The sequence below is a fragment of the Bos indicus genome, chromosome 15 (assembly GCF_029378745.1).
Source record: "Bos indicus isolate NIAB-ARS_2022 breed Sahiwal x Tharparkar chromosome 15, NIAB-ARS_B.indTharparkar_mat_pri_1.0, whole genome shotgun sequence".
Classification (NCBI taxonomy): domain Eukaryota; kingdom Metazoa; phylum Chordata; class Mammalia; order Artiodactyla; family Bovidae; genus Bos; species Bos indicus.
Genome location: NC_091774.1, coordinates 62,195,760 through 62,214,092, shown reverse-complemented (window position 1 = coordinate 62,214,092; position 18,333 = coordinate 62,195,760). Strand labels below are relative to the sequence as shown.

General features: G+C 39.3%; 1 protein-coding gene across 5 annotated transcripts in view; it reads left to right on the top strand.

Moving 5' to 3' along the window:
* The window catches only part of DCDC1 (doublecortin domain containing 1), a 477,553-nt gene that overhangs the window by 412,902 nt on the left and 46,318 nt on the right, over positions 1-18,333 (top strand). For all 5 annotated transcript variants that reach the window (XM_070767614.1, XM_070767612.1, XM_070767611.1 and 2 more), the window contains 5 exons: positions 1,809-1,908; positions 4,486-4,621; positions 6,240-6,393; positions 13,428-13,586; positions 14,766-14,966. In XM_070767614.1, coding sequence (XP_070623715.1) covers positions 1,809-1,908; positions 4,486-4,621; positions 6,240-6,393; positions 13,428-13,586; positions 14,766-14,966 — 750 coding nt within the window. The remainder of the gene's footprint in view (positions 1-1,808; positions 1,909-4,485; positions 4,622-6,239; positions 6,394-13,427; positions 13,587-14,765; positions 14,967-18,333) is intronic.

Sequence of the window (18,333 nt, the reverse complement as noted above, 5' to 3'; positions counted from 1 at the left end):
AAGCCTAATTACTGGCTTAAATTTCTTTATGCCATCTAAGGAAATAAAATTGAGAAATATTTTTCATACAACTGGGTTTTCTTGATGAGCACAAAGTCACTTCTAACTCATGTACTATAGACAGTACATTTTAATAGAAAACAGCATTCTTTCAGTCATGCCCCATCATTCTGTTTAGCTCTTCTTCCTCTTCTGCACAATTTCACCTCCTTACCTCTACTGTAAATGACTATATGAACTCTACCTCTCCACCTTGAGCACACCTTCCACTTTTCTGACAGTTCGCTTTCTAAAAAACAGATCTGACTGCACCATTCCTCTGCCGTAATACCCCCAATGACTTCCTGATACTTACAGGATAGAGGCCACGTTCATTAGTCTGGCATCCTAAGTGGTCCCTTAATTGTTTCCTATCTTCTTTACCAGCTTTATCTGGCTCCACCTCCTGTCCACAAACCCAGCTCCAGCCATGTAAAACTTCTCTGAGTCCTAACCCTATACTTGGTGAACACCTGTTTATTCATCAAAGTGAAAGTGAAATCCCTCACTCGTGTCCAGCTGTTTGCGACCCCATGGAATGTAGCCTACCAGGCTTCTCCATCCATGAAATTTTCCAGGAAAGAATACGGGAATGGATTGCCATTTCCTTCTCCAGGAGATCTTCTCGACCCAAGGATTGAACCTGGGTCTCCCTCATTGTAGGCAGACGCTTTACCGTCTGAGTCACCAGGCAAGTCCTTATTCATCAAAGTCCACCCCTAAATGTCACTTCCCTAGCTGAGGCTTCCCTGGAGGAGTTTATTGTTTTCCTCTGTGTTCTCACAGCACCCTGGCCAGGTGCCTCTGACAACTCCACTTGTTCATACATATATGAATATGTAGTTCATATTACACTTCAGTTACTGACCAGTCTCTCCCCCTGACTAGGGAGGAAGCCTCCCAGGAAACAGGGCAACTGTATCATTCATCTCGATATCAACAAGGCTGGCTCAGTGTTTGTTTGAGGAGAAAAAAAAATCACTATTGAATGTTTAACCTGGCAAAAAATTCCTATTTGAAAAGGACTTAAAGGGCTATTAGCAATCACTTCTGGTGGAGAGAGATGAGGACCTACTGGGTGATGGATGTAACTTTGGGAAAAGAGTAGAACTTCAACAGCAAAAGCTGAGAAAGGTGTTTTATATGGAAACAAGAACAAAAGACCCACAAATAGGAAAGTATAGGGGCATGTTGGGGCTTTCCTGGAGGCTGAGATGGTAAAGAATCTGCCTGCAATGTGGGAAGAATCTGCCTGCAATGCGTGAGACTTGGGTTCGATTCCTGGATTGGGAACATCCCTTAGAGAAGGGTACAGCTACCCACTCCAGTATTCTAGCCTGGAGAATTCTATGGGCTGTATAGCCCATGGGGTCGCAAAGAGTCAGACAAGACTGAGCGACTTTCATTTCACAGGGGCGTGTTGAGGAGTGAAAAGTCAATAATGATATATATATTTTTTATTGCTTGTCGATCATGCTTGGCACTGTGCTAATAAGCACATTTCATAATCAACCCTTAATTTTCACAACAACTTTGACAGGTAAGAAATTTAGGCTTAGAGAGTTTAAATAATTTGCCCAAGTCCTACACCTGAAGAGGAGGAATGAGATTCAAAAGGCATCTGATGGATTCCAGGACTGAGCTCTCAACTGTCCCACAGTCCTGTAGAGCTAGTTGTAGTTAATGACCCACCTTGATTTCTTTGATTTACTCTCTTCTCTGCTGGAAACTTTCCACATGCAAGGTCAATTTTTGTGTCTATATTACAGGTGCACTGAAATTTTAAATTTACCTTCTGCAGCTCGGAGGTTGTTCAATGAAAAAGGGAAGGAAGTCTTCACCCTAAAAGAACTTCAAAGAGATGAACTGGTAAAAACATGACCATGAAACTAGGAATATTAATATACTGGTACTATTAAAAGAAAAATATTTTTTGATATAAGACTTCAAGCACCATCTTTTCCTCCTATTTTTTTCCCACAATTATCTTAATTCAGCAAACATCAGAAAGTAATACAAATAGCTTATTGTTGCATGCTTTCTATGTGTCAGGCATGATTTCCAGGGCTGTATATGACAGAACTCATTTAATGCTCATCACAACCACCTTATAAATAAATGAAGGCAGAAAGTGGAGAGAACCAAATTATTACCCACTTGTGATTTCTGCCCTGCTCTTTTAAGGAGGTAAATTCTATACTGTTCTTGAGGTTTTCAAAATGTGTTTTTTTAACAATTTCTTCCTAAATGATAATTTCACCTTTTCAGAAAAAAAAAACAAAAAAACAAAAAAACCTCATGTCTAGTTTCTCACACACTATTTGAGTGCTTGGGTTTCCCAGATGGCTCACTTGTAAAGACTCTGTGTGCCAATGCAGGAGACAAGGGTTTGATCCCTGGGTCTGGAAGATCCCCTGGAGAAGGAAATGACAACCCACTTCAGTATTCTTGCCTAGAGAATCCCATGGATGGAGGAGCCTGGTGGGCTACAGTCCACGTGGACACAAAAGAGTTGGACACAACTTAGTGACTAAACGTTTCAACAACAACAACAACAATTTGACTGATTGGAGAATGCTAAGAAGTGAAAGGACTTTAGCTGCCCAGCCTTTTCTCCCACTTACAGAATTTGAAGTATCAGCTCGAGGAGAAAACCCACTATGATGGATGCCTGAAATTCTTTGACCAGAGAACCAAGCGTGTACCAAATTGTTAGAACTTGACTCAGGCTCTGAATGTCAAGACCCCTTGAAAGAGTTTTAAGCACAAGTACCATTGACTAATATTAGAGGCAGCATGGCAGAGTGGAGAACCTCTGTTCTTGGAGCTTGCTAGATTGTGTTTTGAACCCTAACTCTATCCCTGCCAAGTGTCTTGTTTGTTTCCTTCTAATATTTTTGTTTTTGCTGCTATGCTTATTCACTGTGTTGTTTTGGAAAGAATTTAAGGTTGATGCAACAAAGCATACAATGCAAAAAAGTAAATCTAAAGAGAAGTCACTGGGGCCACCAGGGCAGAGGGAGCAGGAGTGAAAGGAGAATGAGTTGGAGTCAAGAGTGACTGTTAAAAGATCCTGCACATTTGCTAGAAATGAATCTGTCCAACTGTTCTGAGCCACTGACTCATGGAGATTGAAACATGAACAGTCACATGATTAAGTATGTCTGTGAGAGAAGAAAAACCTTGTTGATCACAAAGAAGATATTTTTCAGGAAACTTCCCCTGGGTCGACATAGAAAGTATGTGTGATTAGCGAGTGACCTCAAAAAAGGCAGCACTGAGTTTCTTTTTTTTTTTTTAACCAAGTCTTTCTCAATATATTACTCTATTTTTTCTCACTTCAAAGAAATATGTGTTTATTTAAGGACATTTAGAAAGTACATATAAGCAAAAAGTAAAAGTATCATCCACCATCTCAGCATCTAGAAATGTCCATTAACAGTTCGATGCATATACTACAAGTTCATTCATACCAGTGGTTGTTGGAGTTTTCTGTGAAGTTTTCTGTGAACTGACAGTTCCTAATATTCACAGGCAATATGGAATCTATTGAAATATCAACTCTGCCACTGTAGCACAAAAGCAGTCACAGATATGCAAATGAGTGGGCGTAGCTGTGTTCCAATGAAACTTTATTTACAAGAGCAGGCTGTGAGCAAGATTTGGACCTCAGCCCTCCCTGTAGCTCAGATGGTAAAGAATCTGCCTGTCATGCAGGAGACCCAGCTTTAATCCATGGGTCAGAAAGATTCCTTGGAGAAGGCAGTGGCAACCCACTTCAATATTCTTGCCTGGAGAATTCCATGGACAGTCCATGGAGTTGCAAAGGGTTGGACACAACTGAGCAACTTTCATTCATTCATTCATTCCCAGGTTGTGCAAGTGGTAAAGAACCAGCCTGCCAATGCAGAAGACATAAGAAACGCGGCTTTGATCCCTAGGTCAGGAAGATCCCTTGGAGAAGGAAATGGCAAACCACTCCAGTATTCTTGCCTGGAGAATCCCATGGATAGAGGAGCATGGCAGGCTACAGTCCATGGGGTCGCAAAGAGTCAGACATGACTGAGCAACTGAACTGAACTGAACTGAATCTTCCCCCACATCCCTCCCTTCCTTCTTTCCTTTATCTCCTTTATTTTTTTTACAACTTCTTATTAATATTTTGAATTAATTAAAGATTCATAGAGATTCATAGGAAGTTGCAAAGATATATGGAGAAGTACTTCTTTTAGTACAAAACCGTAGAGATCCATCAACTTTGTTGCGTTTATCAATAGATTGTGCCTTTTTATCACTGAGCATTATTCCATTTATCACTGAGTATGGTGCCATAGTTTGTTTTGCCATATTTCACTTATTATAGGATATTTTGATTGTTTCCAGTCTGGGATATAATAATGCTGCCAGAAGCAATTGTACGAGATTAGAGACTTATTTCTTTGGTAGGTGTACGTTTCATGTGGTGAACATTGGATCAATCCTGACCTGTCCATTGCTCAGCAAAAGAAGCAAATCTTCCTAAGGAACTTAGCATCAGATATTTCTAAAATTCAAACCTTCTGCAGTATGCATAAGATGGAGGGTAAGCTTTGGAATTATTTACCTTCTCTCTCTCTCTCTGTCTCTGTCTCTCTCTATATATATATATAAAAATATATTTTTATATATATACACACAGCCAAAAAAAACCCCTTAATGATATGGCTTTTTAAAAAGAAATTTGCTTGTTTAAACAGATTATATTTCACCCCTGCATCTTACCATTTAGTGTTAGGCTAATTTTTATATTTAACAGAGTTGCAATTTTAATTCACACTGTACTTTGAATGTGCAAAGAAAACATACTTTATTTTGTCTTTAACAAAGTGGGCCTTCTTTGTGAACCCCAGGTACACCCCCAACAAGGAAAACTTTAAATGTACTGTTGGGTTTACATTTGTCCCATCCATTTAATTAAATAGGCCCTTTGTTGAAGGCTTTCTGTTTCCCAGTCTCCAGACTCTCACTTTAGTTCTTCTCTAGGACGGAAGGAAGGAACTTGGGGGTGCAAATCTCTTGCTTTCTGGGCCCTGCTGGCCGAAGTCCATGGCTGGGTGACAGTGCCATTCTTCTGGCCCAGACAATGCTTTGGATGGGGTAGTGCTTCCTACCTGCCTCTGCCTCTCCTATGCTCTCTGCAGGCTGGTTGTGGCTGGGTAGCTGTCTCTGCAAACCTTGCCTACAATACCTTTTGACCCCTGGCTGGCAGCCACTTCTGCAAAGCTCCCCTGCATGGCTGTCAGTAAATCCTGGGTCATGGCTGCACCTCCCAGAAACCAGATCCAGCTTCACATAGATTGAAAGGGTGAGGACAGCTCAAGAGGCAACTCATCACCGTGTCCCGAACAATGGGCAGTGTTTCCTCATCTAGCTAAGACACCTGTGGGAGGAAATCATGACACCCAGTGCTGGCTTTCTACCTTTGTGTTCCACCACAGATTCCCTCAGGCCCAGAAATGGTAGGGTTCCTCCAGCTCAACTCTGAGATTAAAACTGTGATGAGTTAAATGGGAGCTAAAGGCCTTTAGGAAAAAAAAAGATCCTAAATCATGACAGTGTCGTCCTGACCTGCATAGCCATAGTCTTGTGCTTGAATGTCAAAACTGTACTTGTACTTACGCTTTCCTTTCGTAATGTTGCTCATTTCCTCATGGTCTTCCATCTTCCCTGAAGGATATCCCAGGACCAGGACAAAGATCCTATACATAGAAAGGAAAAAGAGAAAATGCATTAATATAATTTAAAATAGTATCTTATTGCATATATTGAACACCATATATTATGCTTTGCATGTGTCTCTCAAGGCATTGGGAACTTTCACTGAGGTGTCTGGGATCCCAGAGAATGATCTAAAGGCGTATGTCTAGATAATGTAACCCATTTGAATAGTTACAATTTACAATAGCTAGCTTATTTTTGGAAAGACCTATTTTTAGCACTTTTGACTGAAAATATCTTGAGAGGAAAGAATCTACAAAAATTAAATTAAGTGAAATTCAATTTATTAGTTTAAAGGGCAGCTATCAATTACACTTAGAATGTATTCTCTTAGACACAACAGCTGGAACGTTTTGCATTTTTATTTTAACACGTTTTTTCAAAATCCTGATGCTCTGAGATGATAACTAATACGTCCTTGCAATTTGTGCATTTTTGTTCAGCTCTTGTTTTAGAAGTCCAAAGTGACATTGTGTCTGGAGCCAAGCTTGCTGTGAGGAAACCAATTTTTGGAAAAGAGAAGCAAATTATAGAACCAGAGGAAAAACAAATGCAAAAAAATGCTTTAACATCAGAAAATGCTTCCAGTGAAATTCTGTAAGTAATCAGTGTGGCCAGAAAAGTTACCTGTTCATATTTGAACTTAGCTCATTAGCTCAGTAACAGTGCAGAGCCCATGCAGGGAACCCACGTCAAGTTTGTGAAACTAATGGCATTTGAAGAGCTAGTATTTAATTAGTTTTGTGGCAAAAGGATAGAGCTGGAGCTTCAGTGCTCAACCATCACAATGATCTACTTTCAATAATTCTGTTATGATGCTACTGTTTTTTTTAATTTATTTTTTTATTGAGGGATAATTGATTTACAGAATTTTGTTGTTTTCTGTCAAACCTCCACATGAATCAACCATGGGTATACATATATCCCCTCTCTTTTGAACCTCCCTCCCACCTCTCTCCCCATCCCACCCCTCTAGGTTGATACAGAGTCCCTGTTTGAGTTTCTTAGCCACACAGCAAATTCCCGTTGGCTATCTATTTTACATTTAATAATGTAAGTTTCCATGTTACTCTTTCCATACATCTCACCCTCTTCTCCCCTCTCCCCATGTCCATAAGTCTATTCTCTATGTCTGTTTCTCCATTGCTGCCCTGTAAGGAAATTCTTTAGTACCATTCTTCTAGATTCCATATATATGCCTTAGAATACAATATTTATCTTTCTCTTTATGACTTACTTCATAGGTTCTAGGTTCATCCACCTCATTAGAACTGACTCAAAGGCGTTCCTTTTTATGGCTGAGTGATATTCCATTGTGTATATGTACCACAACTTCTTTATCCATTCATCCATTGATGGACATCTGGGTTGCTTCCATGTTCTAGCTATTGTAAATTGTGCTGCAATGAACAGTGGGATACATGTGTCTTTTTCAATATTGGTTTCTTCAGGGTATATGCCTAGGAGTGGGATTGCTGGGTCACATGGTGGTTTTATTCCTAGTATTTTAAGGAATCTCCATGCCGTCTTCCATAGTAACTGTATCAATTTACATTCCCACCAACAGTGCAAGGACATTCCCTTTTCTCCACACCCTCTCCAGCATTTATTGTTTGCAAACTTTTTGATGATGGCCATTCTGACTGGTGTAAGGTGATATCTCATTGTCGTTTTGATTTCCATTTCTCTAACAATGAGCCATGTTGAGCATCTATTCATGTGTTAACCATCTGTATGTCTTCTTTGGAGAAATACCTGTTTAGGGCTTTTTCCCACTTTTGATTAGGTTGTTTGTTTTTCTGGTATTGAGTTGTATTAGCTGCTTGTATATTTTGGAAATTAATCCTTTGTCAGTTTCATATGCTATTATTTTCTCCCATTCTGAGGGTTGTCTTTTCACCTTGCTTATAGTTTCCTTTGCTGTGCAAATCTTTTTAGTTTAATCAGGTCTCACTTGTTTACTTTTGTTTTTATTGCCATTACTCTAGGAGGTGGGTCATAAAGGATCTTTCTTTGATTTATGTCACTGAGTGTTCTGTGTATGTTTTCCTCTAAGAGTTTTATAGTTTCCGGTCTTACATTTAGGTCTTTAATCCATTTTGAGTTTATCTTTGTGTATGGTGTTAGGAAGTGTTCTAATTTCATTCTTTTACATGTAGCTGTCCAGTTTTCCCACACCATTTATTGAAGAGGCTGTCTTTGCCCCATTGTATATTCTTGCCTCCTTTGTCAAATATAAGGTACCCAAAGAGAGCATGGGTTTATTTCTGGGCTTTCTATCTTGTTCCATTGGTCTATCTTTCTGTTTTTGTGCCAGTACCATACTGTCTTGATGACTGTAGCTTTGTAGTATGATCTGAAGTCGGAAAGGTTGATTCCTCCAGCTCCATTCTTCTTTCTCAAGACTGCTTTGGCTATTCGTGGTCTTTTGTGTTTCCATATGAATTGTGAAATTTTTTGTTCTAGTTCTGTGAAAAATGTCATTGGTAATTTGATAGGGATCACATTGAATCTGTAGATTGTGTTTGGTAGTATAGTCATTTTCACAATATTGATTCTTCCTACCCAGGAACATGGAATATCTTCCCATCTGTTTATGTCATCTTTGATTTCTTTCATCAGTGTCTTATACTTTTCTGTGTACAGTTCTTTTGTCTCCTTATGTAAGTTTATTCCTAGATATTTAATTCTTTTTGTTGCAATGGTGAATGGGATTGATTCCTTAATTTCTCTTTCTGATTTTTCATTGTTAGTATATAAAAATGCAAGTGATTTCTGTGTATTCATTTTGTATCCTGCAACTTTGCTAAGTTCACTGATTAGCTCTAGTAATTTTAAAGATAGTAAAGTAATACTATCTTTAGGGTTTTCTATGTACAGTATCATGTCATCTGCAAATAGAGCTTTATTTCTTCTTTTCCAATCTGAATTACTTTTATGTCTTTTTCTTCTCTGATTGCTGTAACTTCCAGAACTATGTTGAATAATAGTGGGGGAAGTGGGCACCCTTGTCTTGTTTCTGATCTTAGGGGGAATGCTTTCAGTTTTTCACTATTGAGAATAATGTTTGCTGTAGGTGTATCATGTATGGCCTTTACCAAGTTGAGGTAGGTTCCTTCTATGCCCATTTTTGGAGATTTTTAATAATGAAGCAGTGCTGAAATTATTAACAACCCAATTACAAGCACTGAAATTGAAGCTGTGATAAAAAATCTCTCAAAAAACAAAAGCCCAGGACCAGATGGCTTCATGGGAGAGTTCTATCAAACATTAGAGAAGAGATAATGCCTATCCTTCTAAAACTCTTTCAAAAAATTGCAGAGGAAGGAACACTTCCAAACCTATTTTATGAGGCCATCATCACCCTGATACCAAAACCAGACAAAGACAACACAGAAAAAGAAAACTATAGGCAGTATCACTGATGAACATAGATGCAAAAATCCTCAACAAAATTTTAGCTAACAGAATTCAGCAACACATCAAAAAGCTCATACACCATGATCAAGTTGGGTTTATTCCAGGGATGCAAGGATTCTTCAATATACACAAATCAATCAGTCTGATACACCATATTAACAAATTGAAAGATAAAAACCATATGATAATCTCAATAGATGCAGAAAAAGCCTTTGATGTTACTATTTTTAAAAACACCAGAATCTTAGAACTGGGGACATTTATTTGAGGAGTTTATCATGTTTTGTCTCCATCAGCATGTACTTTAGGAACAATCGTGTTTCTTCCTTACTGGAGATTCCAGCTGAATGTATGTTAATGTAAGTTACCATCCTGGATTGCTGGTATAGCTATCTGGTTGGTTTCTATCTCCATAATCTCCTCCTTCCAATTCACCTTGAAGTTTCGTCTGTGGACAATCATCTTTCTAAAGCACAATCCTTTTATACAGTTCTTCAATGGCTACCTATTGCACACAGAAAACAATGTTTAGTCTGCAATTTCAAGCCCTTCTGACCCTCATCCAGGCCTGTGTTAACCCTCATTCGTGCCCACATGCCCATCTCCTCTCCATGCTTTTTCTTTCTGCCATGTGAGCTCCAAGCTCCAGCTCAGCAGCTGCAAGCTGTCAGCTGAACATGGCCTACTCCACTGATGCACTGCTGTAGGCCTGACCACATACTCATTTCTCTCCAACTGAGCCACCTTGACTTGCCCCATCCTCATTGGTGGAAGGATTCTTTATCATTAAATCAATCATGACAGTGATGTGCTAGCAATGTACTCATCAGATCCTTACCTTCTCCCTCACCAACAACTACCAACTTGGAAATTCCTTAAGGGCAGAAACTGTCACATGTGTTCTGCGAAGACCAGGGAAACTGACTTTTGTCATCATTTACTGAATAAATGTAGGAATCATGGAATGAGTTTCCAAATTATGAAACCAGAAATAACTGGTCAATTACCATTGTAGTAATTGAGAATTAATTTATACATCATTGTTACCCATTGTTTTAAAAGATTGTTTCTGTCCTCATGTATAAGAATATTAACTTTTATGTCAGTGATCAAACTTCCTCATTTTAGTGGGTAATTCATCTGGTCCTACATCCTGACACTAAAAAGCCACCAGAAAGGAAAGCCTTTCACAGAGAGAGTGATTTGACTTATATGATATCTTGCTCAATCATTAGGGAATGGGCCACAGGCTTTCCTAACATCCCCTCTTGTTGTTCTTCTAAAGAATGTTATCGTCTAGCGTCTGAGTTATTAGACTGTACTTTGGAAAAATAAACAGAAAATAAGAAAAAAGAAGTGATATCTTTGAGAGCAAAGATTCTTGTTCTGGTTCATAGATTTCATCAAGGCCTGGAATCCTTAATCTAAAAGTGGTTGAGTCCATTCGACCAACAGTGCGGAAGCATGTGACTATACCCAGTAATACTGCGCTGTGTATTTGAAAGTCATTAAGGGAGCAGATCTTAAAGTTATTACAAGAAAAACAACCTGTAACTATCTGCAGGGAGGAGTGTTAACTACATGTATTTGTGGCGATCATTTCACAATGTATACGAATATCAAATCATTATGTTGTACACCTGAAACTAATATGGTGTTATATGTTATACCTCAGGTTAAAAAAAAAAAAATGATGTAGGAAAAAAAAAAAAGATGCCCTGTATGTTATAGGCAGGATCTGTTAATCCAGTCTCTTCATGAATACTCCTAGTTGACAAGGAGATCACTATTGTACAAGGCAGCCCATTTTAATGTTGAAATAATAATTTAGAATGTCTCTATTCTATGAGTTCGCCTGTTTAAAGTATTTGGAACTCACTATCATTAATCTGGGTTGTATCTTTTCCAGGCTAACTTTCACTTGTTCTTTGAACCATTTCTGATCACTCGAACCCCTATCATCTTATATTAAGTAAACACAAAATTTCCCTAGACTTTCTTACATATGTTTATATGGAGATTTTCACATATTTAAAAAAGAGGGGGAATAATTTAAGGAGGGACATCTGTAAAGCAAGAGGCTAGAGCATAAATCTGGAAGGAACATTTTTGATAGTTTGGTTCGGTGAAAAGATTTCTAATAAGAATGATAAGAAACAAAGTGGAAAAGAAATTCTGAGGGCACTAACCTCTGCATTGATGCTTTGTGGAAGAAAAGGCCTTCGGAGCCTGGAGTTTGAAAGGAATTTTCTCATTTCTTCAGTGCCTTGTATCTAGGCCCTGGTCACTTCTTAAGTCTTCATGTACAACCTTTCCCTTCACTTAGTATATGCCTGTCACACTAGTGTCTTTCTGTTCCTCAATGAGCCATGTATGTTCTTGCCTTGGAGCCTTTCCACTTGTTCTCGAGTGTTCTCCCCTCAGGTCTTGACACGCCTGGCTTCTTCCCATTGTCCAAGTCCCAACTCTAGCATCATTTCTCAGAGGAGTCTTCTCTGACTCCATTGCTAAAGTAGGTCCTACCTCACCCTACCCAATTTCTATCACAATTTCCTGTTTTATCCCACCTGTAACACTTAAATTGCTTATTTATTCATTTATTTGTCTATTATCTCTCTTCTTCCCACTAGAATGTAAACCCCTTGAGACTTTTTCACTCTCCTCTTTCACTTTCATCAAGATGCTCTTTAGTTCTTCTTCACTTTTCTGCCATAAGGGTGGTGTCATCTGCATATCTGAGCTTATTGATATTTCTCCCAGAAATCTTGATTCCAGCTTATGCTTCATCCAGCCTGGCATTTCACATGATGTACTCTGCATATAAGTTGAATAAGCAGGGTGACAATGTACAGCCTTGGCCTACTCCTTTCCCAATTTGGAACCAGTCTGTTGTTCCATGTCCGGTTCTAACTAGTGGACATAAACGAATCAATAAAGCAAGATGTTTGTTTAGGTGTCTGTTTTAATGGCTGTTCTAAAATTGACTGTACTGTACTTCATTTGCTTGGAAGCTGAAGAGCATACAGACTGCCCTAGTTAGAAGATAAAACATCTCAACTTGGAGGAAAAATCTTGTTTACACCTTGCTGACTGTGTTAAAACTGACTTTATTTTTGTTGTTGGTCTATTTTCATCAAACAGATGAAGTTGGTGGGAAAGCTGCATTTTCTATTTTCAACACAAGATGGCAGTATTTCTCTTTAACTGTTAATGAGATTTTTCTACTTGAGAAGCTGTTCCTGCTGAAGTTCTGAATGAGGCAGTTGTTACCCACCGATTTCATATCCGCATGTAATACTTTTGCTACATTTGAAAAGTCTATGGCCTGCTCTTCTAAAGCAGGACTTGTCCCTGGAGACGGGTGCTTTGATACTGCTTGCAGTTACATCAAATTACCACAAGCACCTTGGCGACCACGACTTCCCCCAGAGAACTTTATTTACACTTATGCACATTTAGAGTATTGAAGTATGTGAGCTCCTTTGCCTGTATATGTATCCTGCCTTCAGCAGAGCAGTCCCGTATTGTATCATGATCCCACGCAAGCAACTCTACCCTGAACTGAGCCTGGGAACTTGATATACTCACATCTGCATGGTGGCTATGTGTCTGTTCACGATTTCATCTAAATAAGAAGCCAGGAGGCCCGCTCAGTTATTCAGACTATGACTATTTAAGTGTTTTTGTATATTATTCTCTATCAAAACCTGGCATGTTTGTGCTGGTGCTATTTGAGTCTCTCTAGATTTTTCTACTGAGAGGAAAAGTTAATTAAGATTCCTTAACATTGCCTAATGAGTAAATTTTATGAAACCTAGTAATCTAGGCTGTCTGTTTCAGACAGAATTATGCCACATTTATGGAGTAGGCAAGAGTCTCATTACACATTTGTTATGAATTTCCAAAACTATTGAGTAGTCCTAATCTTATTTTTGCAATATAATACATATGGCCCCATTTTTTCCTGAGTAAATATGACAGAGATGAATGCTGTTTATTATGTGATTGAGAAATTTTATTGGTAGATTTGTATTAAAATTCTAAACTGTGTATTAGTAGGATGTGACTTTGTAATGTTAGGAACCATTATGGAAATATGATTTCCAGATCCACTGACATCCTTTAGGATACAATCAGACTGCACCTCAGAGAACATCCTGTGAGTATAAATCACAATTCTCAGACCTCTCTTTGCTTCTCCACCTTGATAGAGATTCACATGCAAGAGCCCATCTCAGAATGAAGGCTTGTCACACACTTCTCAGGTATGCCTGGCAGGAATCTTCTCATAACTTTGATGAGAATGACAGTCTTCCAAAGAAAACGGAAGACGGGCTCTTTGAAAATATGGAACCAGAGAAGAAATACAGGTAAAAAATTATAAGGGATTCTGTTAAATATTTCTACCTGGTCTTAGGTTCACTCACTTTATTCCTGAAGATTTACATTACTTTTAGTTGCTATCTACATCAACAAACACATTTCTGTGTTCCTTCTGATTTTGACTGAAGTATTTACAGGTACAGGTGGGAAATACCTTCTCACTTTAGCTGTATAGTGTAATTTCTTGTGTCTTTTTTGTGTAATTTCTCGTGTAATTCACTTGTGTCTTTTGTGTAATTTCTTGTGTAATTCACTTGTGTCTTTTCTTTTAAAAGGCAAGCCCACCCATCTTTGCCTCCTGAGAACTTAGGACAGAGCCTGTATTTTAGTGAAATGAGTATGTGAATGAACTCATGAATAAGCATGTAAAATCCCCCGATGTCTTTAAGAAATTAGTAAAATGCAATTTCTTGCCTTTTAATTTTATTTTTTTCTCTGGTCAATGTCCAATGAAATGACAGAAATCTATAGTACTTTTTATTATTCCATAATCTTTATGCATTTACTTAACATTACAGCAATTTACATAAATTAAACAGTTTCAGCTCTTCAACACTTAGCATTGGTCCATGCACAAAGTAGACTTAATAGACATTTATAAATTAATTGCTAATGTATTGTTATGTTTGATAGATTTATTAAGTCTGTTTAATGCCTTAAGAGATATTTAAGTAAGACATTCTTTTAACTTGTTAGCATATCATCATTTTGGTTTATAATATTCTATGAGCTGTTAGGGAAGATGGAAAAAGCTTGGGGAATGGGGTTCTATTTGCCAGGAATTCTGTAGATAGAGGATAGAAATGATCATCATTTGTTCAGAACTCCTCTGTTTCTCTCTGTTTTGATTTCTATTTGACCTGTTCTGCCTCCTACTTCTTTTTCTCTTTAAATGATCTAAAATGATTTTTTTTCTTTGCTGATGAATCTCTCATATTCTCTTGGATAAACATATATTCCTATTACAAAATAAACTCAGAATTCTACTTTTTACATCAGCTTGACAATGCAAAGCAAATGGCTTCGCTGCTCTCCTGATGATAATGCTTCCCCATTAACAAGTGAATTTGGTTCACGGCAGGTCTCTCGCCAACAGAACTTGCAATCTGCAGCACATGAGAGCACAGGACATTTTTCTGCCACTAATGGGATTTTCTTTATCTCAGCCATTCTCCAAAACAGAGTAAATTGCAGAAACTTTGCCACCAGCAGTTTGAATACAGAGATGGGCAAATTATAAGCTATGCTGCACCTCATCTAGTCTTGGGGGTGCGAGGCCCCAACCTGCGCTCAGGAGTGGAGGTGGTTTTGGTGGAGAAAAAAGCAGATGATAGTCATCAATGCTGGATGCACAAGGAGGACAGCAGGTAAACCCATCATATTTGGGCGTTAATATATCAAGAGGTGAATGGGAGCCAAAGAGATCCAGCACGGTCCCCACAGAGCAGGCAGGGGTATATCTGAGGACTTTGGATTTTCTTTTTAATGTAGCCAATGATTTTTTTCTTAACCTACTCAAGGAAGAAAAAGTGAAATCAAATGTAAGTGCTCAGTAGTCTACACGCAACCCATCCACTCTGGATTCAGATAAGGAATGTGAAGCCTGAACTATTGGGTTCATAGTTTTAATGAGCCAAGTTCAAGGGAAAACTAGGTGCTAATCTAATTGATTTTATGATTTGAAAACGTCATAAAATCAAGTAAGAATTCTAAAAAGTCCTATTTTAAAAATTGTGAGGTACTTTTCGTTAACAGAGTCTCCTGTACCTCCTCACATGTATGCCCTCCCTCCCTTCCACCACTTCCAGCAGATAACTGACTGATGTGGCTTCTATTCACACAGTGAAATCGGATTGAATTCTTGTCCTAATCAAATATATCAACTGAGTGCCGTGACTGGCCCTTGTATGGATCTAGCTTGAAGCTTACCACTGTCGGAAAGGTTATTTCCTAGACAATCAGAAGAAATTTAAAACAGTCTAGGTAGCACGTGATATTAAAAAGGCTTTAATTTTGTAGGGTGTCATAATCGTTTAATGGTTATGTTTTTTTTTTTTAAGTCCTGGTCACTTGGATGTACATTGTAGTATTTACAGATAAAACTGAAAGCTCAGATTGGTTTTAGAATATTCTAGCAAAGCAAACATTTTTAAAGTGGGGAGGGGCAGTGGATGAAGCAGGAATAGCAGCATGTTGATAACTGTTGAGTCTGTGGTGGTTTCTTGTACATTTCTCTCTGGTTTTGTGTATACTTGACCGTTTCCTTAGCAAGAGAGAGAACAACTTGGTTTTTAGATGATTTGCTTCCAAGTCTATCGTTCGTGTTGTATCGTGGGGGCTCCAGGGCCCTCTTCAGTCTCTTGAAATACTACATACAGAAAATGTATTTGTATATCTGTGCAATACTTTTTCTTTTTCCTGGGAAACAGCTATGATTTTTGTTGGATTCTGAAGGGTGTCTGATGCAGAAGGCTTAGGGGACTGCTGCTGCTAGAGAGACTGTATACGCTTCAGCAGGCGGCAGCAGAGGGGCCAGCATGGACAGGAAAGGAACTAGCCTTCCTCTGCTCCCTGGTCTGAGATTCAGAGCCGCCAGCAGGGAACACACGTGGCCTTGTTTTAGAGACGGCTGAAAAGCCAACATGTAGACAGACCTGGTGAGTGTGTTCTTTCGCCCCATTCATCCTAGCTAAGCTGTCTTTGCGACGGGGGAGCTAAGAAGCAGGCTTTTGTCCCTGTGAATAGCTTTCTGTATGGGACCAGAATTCATTCATTTAGCTGCAAAGGATTATCAAGGGCAGTGTTTTAGGTGCTGGCGCTTTCAGCAAAGAACTAAACAGATACAAATTCTTGCTCATGTAGCTAGTGCTACCCATCTCTACTTTTCTGGAATTTAGAGCTGCATCTTACTGCCTTGGCTTTCTGTATTATGGTAGCCATCCTACTTGAGCTTAAGAATTGGAATCTGAGCATGGCTGAAGAACTGGAGCTGTCAGGCATGGGGGCTGAGAGAAGTGACCCCAAGGAGACAGCCACACTTGATGTTTCGTTCAGAAACACTTGGTCATCAAAAGAGAGGACAAGTTCTGAGTCCTGCTCAGTCTCATTCAGTGTCTGTACTGGCTTTGGTTTCCATTCTCAGTGCTGTTGGGAAATCAGGAAGAGGGGAAGGACAGGCTGCTTAAGTAAAAACAAGGAGAAGCTTGCCTGTAACTCTATGCCCTCCATCACTGCTTTGGAAAATCTAACCACATGTAATACAAAAGGAGATGGTGTCTTTCAATTTCCTTCCACTTTCCGGAACACTCCACAACATTGTCATAGTGAGGCCTCCCCATGTCAAACTGTAGAAGAGAGGAACAATTGGAGGGAGATGGTAGTATTAATTGATCCCTGGTTGGAAACTGTGGAGTCCAGAGAGAAGTGGAGCCACAATGGGGAGCAGCACTGGGACCGGATTTGCTCATGAACACGTGGGTCACCATCTAAGCATGTGGGCAGGAGAGGTTTTGCAGAAGTCTTGCTGATTAGGTATGGGCATGATTCAGAGGAATAAATGCCCCATGGCGAAAATGTATCTGTATAGTGACAGTAATTCTGAGCTTTCTTCTACATTTTGCCTTGTCATTTTGCTTTTGCTTTTTCCCCTGTAATTAGTTATTGAAACCCATTTGTTCTGATAAACTGGTGAGGCCTGGAGAACCCTGGGTTACACTATGTAGCAATACCTATAGAAGATCCCATTTATGTGAACCATAGTCTTGATCACCCATATTTTTCCCAGGCAGTAAATTAGCACTTTTTGAGGCAACAGCCCAATCAGAATTTGTACCAATAGAGCACTGGCCTGGTAGTTTGCCAGCATGATGGGAGGCACCAAGTGCTATCCCTGTGCCTAGAATTTTCTACCTTTCATTCGGTCCTTTGGGTCCTGAATTACTTTTTCATTGTGGCCTATTTAAAATAGAAAACAACTAGGAAATCTGATGTCTTAAGCAATTATCAGCAAAACCTCTTAAGGGAAATTATGACTGTGAGAACAAGGCCTAGCTGGAAGAGCACATGGTCCAGGAGAGTCAGCAAGAAATGAGCAAAGGGGCACCGACAGGAGGGAGGAAATTGCCAGAGACACATTTACTTGGTTTCCAGCCACACAGAAAAAATGCCAGGTCAACTTTAGAGATAATCTGGTATCTCTCTTCCATTTTCAGCCCTGGCACAATCTGAATGAATCATTTGGTCTCTAAAGGGAAACATGAAAGAACACTCAGGGATGAAAATCCTCCTCACTTGTTCTAAAGCTAGGGAAACTGAAGCTCAAGGGGCTGAGTTGGTTTGTACACACTTGTGCCGTGGATTAGTAGAAGAGGCTGTACCTTATGCTGGATGTTGCTGGGACACAAATGTCTCACACTGCTGTTTGGCACATAGTGGGTTTGATGTAGACATCCATAAGCTCAGAGTTCCCGCAGAATGTAAGCACCCCTGCTATGGGCAAGTGACAGTCCATTGTCCAAAAAAGGAAGAAAAATCAACACTGACATGGCTGAGCATGGAACTGGAGCACACGAGAAGTGGCTACGTCTGTTCTAGGCAGCAGAAACAGAGACAGCTAGGTAACTCATCTAGGCACCGCCTTAGTAAGTGGTTGCAGGAAATACAGAATCATTCATTCATTTGACTACTATCGAGTGCCAGTGAAAACGCAAGATGCGGGCTATGCCACGTGCTGAG